Here is a 7252-nt window from a genome sequence, read left to right as displayed (position 1 = left end):
GGCCTGGTCACCAGCAAATTAATCAAGTCACTTGGGCAGCTAGCATTCTTTTATTCTGAGTCATTCCTGCACCATGACGAGCTGTGCATGGATACTGGGAACAGAACCTCTCTTTGGGAAGTCGTGGAAGCCCCTAAACCTCACTTGGACCTTCAGAGAGGCACAGGGTCCAGCATCTTCCCACCAACCCGGTCCAGCCGAACGCAGCGGGCGCGTGGGCGGGCAGCGTGGTGACGTCACCGCCCGTCGGGTGCGCCCCGCCCCGGGTTCGGATGGTCGCCAGGGGACGCTCGCGGGTCGGGTCTCCCTGGCAACCCGCCGCTCCGCCCCTCCACCCCTTTAACCTTTAGGCTGCGCGGTTCCGGGTCCCTCTCCGTCCCTGTCCCTTCCCTCCCCTCCCCTTTGGGCCTGTCGGGACCGGAAGCGAAGATGGCGGCGGCCGCGGCCGAGCTGGTGATCGGCTGGTGCATCTTCGGCCTCTTGCTCCTGGTAGGGGAGGCGCTCCGAGTTCTCCCGGGGTGCGGAGGTGGGAGGTGGAGGAGGGCGGGCCAGCGCCGGCCTTGCCAGCCGGGAGACCTTCCTCGCCTGTCCTGCCGCTCTCTGCTGGGTCCGCGAGGATCCCCCAGAGGAAGGTGGGGGAGGCGCTGACGCCCGAGGTCTTCTTCCCAACTTCAGCCTCTAGCTCTTGTCTGAGGACGTGGCTGGAGGGTCGGTTTGGGGACGAGCGACCCTCGGGGTGGAGAAAGGCGTGATGGCTTTGATCGCAGTCCGCGCCGCCTCTGTGCCAGCCTCCTGGGCGCTGGCTGGCCTGGTCACTTGCTTGTTTTTCTAAATGCCCCATTTCCCCCGTGTGCTCCAGCCCTTGGCGTGGTAAGCCCCCAGACTTCCTCAGGCTCATTGTGCCTTGATTCTGCCTTGATGACGTGAGTGTCACGTTCTAGGTGTCACATTCCACCTAGAACAGTGTTGAGCAGGTGTGTGGCCAGGCGGCAGCCCTCCTGTCAGCCAGTGTTAGGGTGTACTACTACCTGTCTGACCTCAGGTGCCTTCTTTCCAACCATCTCACCTCTGATTGTCCAGTGCACAAAACCCAACTGTCATGGCCCAGAATACTCTGGTTATTGCTCTGCTACCCAAAGGCAACAGACACAGCTTGTTTAGTTTGCTTTGGACCTTTCACGTTGTCAGACCCTTCCCCTACTCTTCAAGGACTTCTGTCCTGTGGTTACTCAGTGTTTGCATTTTTGAAACTCGTATGATGTAGTTTGTCAGATGCCCTAGACTGACACTTGTGTAGTATGTTCCGCTAGTAAAGTGTTTCACGAAGAACCACACACACAACAGCACTTGCGCAGCATGTTCAGAGATCCTAAATTGAATCCTCAGTACAAATCCCATTGCTCTGGGCCATTCTCGGGGGGGGGGGGGTGGTGGTGGTGGCGGGGATTGGAAACCCCAAAGGTTAGTGGTGTGCTCTCCAGAGCCACCCAGTCCTGTACTTGGAGAATTCACCGGCTTTTCCAGTCCATTTATTTAGAAGAAGGTAAACATGTAACCAGTATGAAAGTATAGTGCGACTTTTCTGATTAATGAAAAAACATTTAAATCATGGTAGATTTATAGACAAAGGGAATAAGAATATGGCTTTTATAAAAGGCTGGTAAGTGGGAAACATGGATTTTAAATATTGAAGGACAAAACACGGTTTGTAAGTGGAATAGGACTTGAGAGGGGACATTGTTGGAAGAAAGTGCAGGTGGAAGTAGACTTTGGAAAGTCAATGAAATTGCATCAGGAACAACGCGAGAATGACAGAAGAATGCGTGCATGAGGTGCAGAAACGGTGATTTATTAAACATTAATGTCAGTTTGTTCAGTGCTTGCCTTATTAGAATGGATCTGTGTTCGTGTCTGCTTTTCATGCAGTTGTGAAGTAAGTTAGATTGGAATGTATGAACAAAATCTAGTCTGAGCGATGTGTAGGCAGAAGTAGAGGACTATTTTTGATAGCTGGAGATGTTCTTTGTGACTGCACCAAAAGTCAGCAAGTGCCAGCTTCTTCAGGTTCTGTGGCAACGTGCAACCTAAAACAGTGGACGTTGTCTTCGCTTACATTCAAGGCCATTAGTCCAACTTGTACTTTGAGTGAATCTTTTACCCACTCCTGTGTTTTTTTGTTTGTTTGTTTTGTTTTTGTTTTTTAGTGTGATCTTTATTTGCTACTCAGAAGCTACCAAGTGAGGAGCATCTTCAAAACATGAATACATTGCATTATGTAATATGAGATGTTACATTTATTAAATCAACACAGAACTTGTCAGAAATGTCCTGAGAAGTTCTAAGTATTGACAAGTTGTCAAACTCACAGTACGGTATACAAGTTTTGCAAAATTCTCATTGTCACTTGAAAGCTTGAGATTTTAAATTAAATTTTACTTACTCATTTGTGTGGTGTATATGTGCTGGTCTGAGGGGACAGCGCAGGAGTGTGTGTGTGTGTGTGTGTGTGTGTGTGTGTGTGTGTGTGTGTAGTGAAGAATGCAGCCTCCAGGGCAGTTTGGTTCCATTGTCTTGTTTCATAGTAATACACCATCAGTTTAACCTGCAATGGTTTATAAATCATGCATCGAATGTCAGAACTGGTTTTTAAAATGGCAAATGATATATTATTGTGAGAGTAGTTTTCGGTTTTTGAATCTCCAGAAAAACAGGGTCTGGAGACTTCACACTTGAGAATGAATGCCAATCGTATAAAAAGGATCAAGTAATGAGTGTTCCCTTTTTATGATCTTCCACAAACAAAATGGACTTCAGTTTCTTGTGCCACATGCAGAGGAATTACGTTTGGTCCCTTGTGCTCTTAATCTGTTAACGCTGCTGAATGTAAGCACTTCCACTGAGCTCCCCATGTCCTCAGTAATTTGGCCTACCCTACCATTCAATTGCTCTTCCCATTAGCACAAAGGCAAACTCCATATCTGTAAAGCAAATTTACCTGTGTTCCTTAAGGTGTGGGCATCACTCTACGGCTCTGTTACCACTGCGCAATCCGTGGGTCCACCTCATTGAAGTCGTTTGCCATTGAATACGCTCCCTGGAAACATCTCTGCTTCTTAGTCTGACAAAACTCTTAAGTATTCTCATTCCTTCCCATACCCCGTTGGTTCCCAACCTTGGCCACTCGTTAAAACCATCTAGGGAGTTTTTAAAATCCCAATGCCCAGAACAATTAAATCCAAATTGGGAAGAATTGGAGAACTATTTAAAACTCTTTCCTCAGTTTTGATAATAGCTTTTTAAAAGAAAATAAAACGCTCTGAGGTGTTTCTTTATGTGCCATTAACTTCAGTGCTATTTGTTAAGCAGTTACTATGGCTGTGCAGTATGCTACACAATAGCTCATTTAATCTTGAAAACCCATTAGAAGTTCTTATTCTCGTCTTATAGGTCAGGAGAATTAGTTCACTTGATGATACACTTACTATTGTCATCTGTCATAACCTAAAGAAAAAATGGGGGTTCTCTTAAAATAGTGGAAGTCAAAACCCCTTGCTCGGCGATTCTGCCTGGCAGCTCTTCTGTGACTTGTCTCTCTGAGGTTAGTATATGTTTCCTGTGTGCTTCTAGTCAGTTTCAGCGTGTTAGAACCGCAAGTGTTTCTTTCCTGAAGTCTGTGTAGAATGTACTGAGCCCTGAGTTAAGTGTTGTTAAGTGTAGAAAGATAAGACCCAGCTTCCAGTGAGTTCCAAACAAACTTGAGGAATGTTTACAAGAATTCTGAATTCACTTTAAAACACTCATTACATGTTAATATAGCATTTTATGGAAAGTAACTTTCTGAAAACAAAAAAAAATTTAACCAGAATTTGAGCTTAGGTCATTTTTGTTGTGGTTGTATTTGTTTGTTTACTTACTTATTATGTTTTTGTCGTAACATCTAGCTTCTTTTCACTTATTTTTTTTCCTTCTTTCTGTAAATGACAGTGTTGAAATGACAGCAATACGAATGCCATGCAACTTTGATGGATTTCAAATGCATTGGGCCAAGTGAGAAACTAGGCCCTAAAGATGAGCTGTTACATGAGTACACAATGGCGTTTGAGAACTGATGGAGACTGTAGGGACAGATCACGGGTAGTGGTGGGTAGGGCGGAGGATGCAGAGTGGGGTTATCTACGACAAATCACAATGTTCGGTTGTAGTGGAACCATTCTTGGTATCTTAATTGTGGTAGAACTTGGATACCATAGAACTAGTTAGGTGGTACAAAATAAGTTTTTAATCTCAGCACTCCAACAGATCTTGTTTAGAACAATGGTTCTTACTGCTGACTTATAAATTGGTTGACTTGATATGGCTTAGGAGATGCATACAGGTATTTAAAAACTATGTAGATAACTCTACCTCCCAGTCAGGGCTGAGGACACTGACTTAGTATGCGTCAGCAACCTTCTATTACAGAGTAGAATATAGGAGCTCCCAGTGCAGTACCTGACCACTACTGCCATGATTGTGTCCATTAACATGGAGACGTTCAGAGCCCACCTCTAATTATGAACCTCTGGGAGGTAGGCCAGCACCCCCCCTCAGCAAGCCCCCTGTATGATCTCAATGCTGCCTAATGATGTAGAATCCCTGGACCTATGTGTGCTCTTTGCTAGCTCCTAGAGAGGTCCTAAGAGTGCCACTCAGCTAGAGATGTCAGCCTCATTACCTCTGGGCACAGTCTTCACGGGAAAACTTGTTAGGCACATGTGTAGCTAGAGTTTTCCTGCCTGGCCCACAGTCAGGACAAATCTCTCTCACCTGCCAGTCCCACAGCCGCTCAGACCCGACCAAGTAAATACAGAGACTTATATTGGTTACAAACTGTATGGCCATGGCAGGCTTCTTGCTAACTGTTCTTACAGCTTAAATTAATCCATTTCCATTAATCTATACCTTGCCACATGGCTCGTGGCTTACCGGCATCTTCACATGCTGTTTCTCATCATGGCGGCTGGCAGTGTCTCTCTGACTCAGCCTTCCACTTCCCAGCTTTATTCTCCTCCTTGTCCCGCCTACACTTCCTGCCTAGCCAATGGCCAATCAGTGTTTTATTTATTGACTAATTAGCAACACATTTGCCATACAGAACATCCCACAGCACACATGAATCCATTCTCATTATTGACTTTTCTTAAATGCCCTTTAAAGTTTGAATTATAGCTTTTGTGTGGTGATTAGCAGTTAACCTCTAGGTGGATGGCATCTGTGGGCTGTCATTTCTGGTACATTTCCTTTAGATTGAAGAGATATATTGGGGCATGACATTGTGTGTAACTATTAATAATGTCTGGTGAGGATGTATGCAGTTGTGCACTGTTATTCATAAGGTGTGTAGACTTAAGTAAAATTGTACTGCATTTTCATTCATAAGTAGGCCTTAACGTCCTATCTTGTGCAGGCTAATAAAAGTTTTCCTTACACATGTAAAAGAACGTTTGGCCAAATAAACTTCAAATATGTGCTGATGTTAGTGTTAAAGGATGTATATGGTAACAATAGGCATTTCTTTTTGCTGTGTTTCAGGCTATTTTGGCGTTTTGCTGGATCTACGTCCGCAAATACCAGAGTCGGCGGGAAAGTGAAGTTGTCTCCACTGTGACGGCCATTTTTTCACTGGCAGTTGCACTCATCACGTCAGCACTTCTGCCAGTGGATATATTTTTGGTTTCTTACATGAAAAATCAAAATGGTACATTTAAGGTAAGTATCGTGCTCTCTGATTATTTTTTTTCCTTGTGGGTACTTAGTTGTTTCATTTAGCAAACCAGTGTCTTTTTTTTTCCCCTTTCTCTCTCTTTCTCTCTGTCTCTCTGTCTCCCCACCCCCTGTGTGCCTAGGCATGTAGAATCCAGAGTGTGTGTGTGTGTGTGTGTGTGTGTGTGTGTGTGTGTGTGTGTGTGTGCCTTTGCATAGACATGTAGAGTCCAGAGTGGACATCAGACATCTTCCTCTGTCCCTGAACCCGAAGCACAGTGGTTAGGTTAGGCTGGTCTCACAGGCCTTCCAGCATCCCATCTCTGCCCCCACCTGCCCAGTGCTGAGGATATAGGCATGGGTGGCCATGTGTGGCTTGCATGTGGGTGCTGAGGATCTAAACTTAGTTTCTGCTGCTTCCACAGCTAAGTAGCATTCGTTACCACTGAACGATCCCTCCAGTCCTGTTTTCTTGTGTGGGAATAGATAAGTATAGAAATGAATTGTCGAGGATGAGAACACAAAAGTGGTAGACTAGATGCAGAAAACCACGTTCTATGAGAATCATCAGTTCAACAACCCACTCAGTATCGGAAATCATTTTTTTATGTGAAAATATTTCATTAAAATTGGTTTTATTTTAGTGCTTATAATTCCTTTGCAGCATATTTGATTTTATTGACATTAATGCCACGAAGAAATGATTTAGGAGGTCTTTCAGTAGTGGTAGAATGCATTTGCTTCCTAGAATCTTACAGGACAGAGAATAGTTTGCTGTGCTGGCTGCTAGACTTGGCTGAGGAAATTTGGCCAAGTTACTTAGCTAACTTTTCTCTACTTTCGGTTCCTCATTTTAAAAAGGAAGCGCGTGAATGAGAGGAAGTTCTTTTTCAGTTACGCAAATTTCTTTTGTTTCTTACTAGCTTAATTAAGCCTCTGTGAAGTGGGTATTGTATGTCAGTGTCTGGCACATGGTACTTGAATAAAGCAGTAATTTTGAATTTCAGTAATTCGCAATGCTTTAATAACTCTGATTTTGGTCTAAATGACTTCAATAATTGATAACATTTTTTGTAGCTATGTTTGGAGGTATTCTGACTGTTGCAGAGACTAAAATTCCTTTTTCTCCTGTAAGGCAGACTCCCAGTTAGTATTAATGAAGTCTTAGTGCGTGCCAAAAGTAGTTTTGTGAAGAGGAATGTTGGCATTTGCTGCGTTGTGTCTATATATTAAGTGTTTACATACATTGCCTTCCTTTGACCTCCCAAGCAACCCTGTGAGGTAGTAGATTATCTGTGGCTTTATGGGCAAAAAAGCCTGAAAATATAGAAGAATTTGAAGCCCCCAAAGGTCTTCTTCATTTATTTTGTTTTTATGGAGGGAAGTGCCCCTTTAAGAAATATACTTCTCAGTAGTGTAGAAAATAGTCTCTTACTGTCTTCATTTATTTTCATTTAATTTACATTTTGTGTTTTGCACTGAGACATTTTAGGAGGAAATTACTATTTTC

At 43.9% G+C, this 7252-nt stretch overlaps 1 protein-coding gene across 1 annotated transcript in view; it reads left to right on the top strand.

The window, feature by feature from the left end:
- The first annotated feature begins 236 nt into the window (after positions 1-236).
- Lmbrd1 (LMBR1 domain containing 1) overlaps positions 237-7252 on the top strand; it is a 91466-nt gene continuing 84450 nt past the window's right edge. Inside the window, exons 1-2 of the mRNA XM_052745260.1 lie at positions 237-489; positions 5572-5748. Coding sequence (XP_052601220.1) covers positions 430-489; positions 5572-5748 — 237 coding nt within the window. The 5' untranslated portion in view covers positions 237-429. The remainder of the gene's footprint in view (positions 490-5571; positions 5749-7252) is intronic.

Source organism: Peromyscus californicus, unplaced genomic scaffold (genome assembly GCF_007827085.1).
Source record: "Peromyscus californicus insignis strain IS unplaced genomic scaffold, ASM782708v3 Scaffold_19__1_contigs__length_69161282, whole genome shotgun sequence".
Taxonomy (NCBI): Eukaryota; Metazoa; Chordata; class Mammalia; order Rodentia; family Cricetidae; genus Peromyscus; species Peromyscus californicus.
The sequence above is the reverse complement of the archived record's forward strand: the minus strand, read 5'-3'. Positions and strand labels throughout refer to the sequence as shown.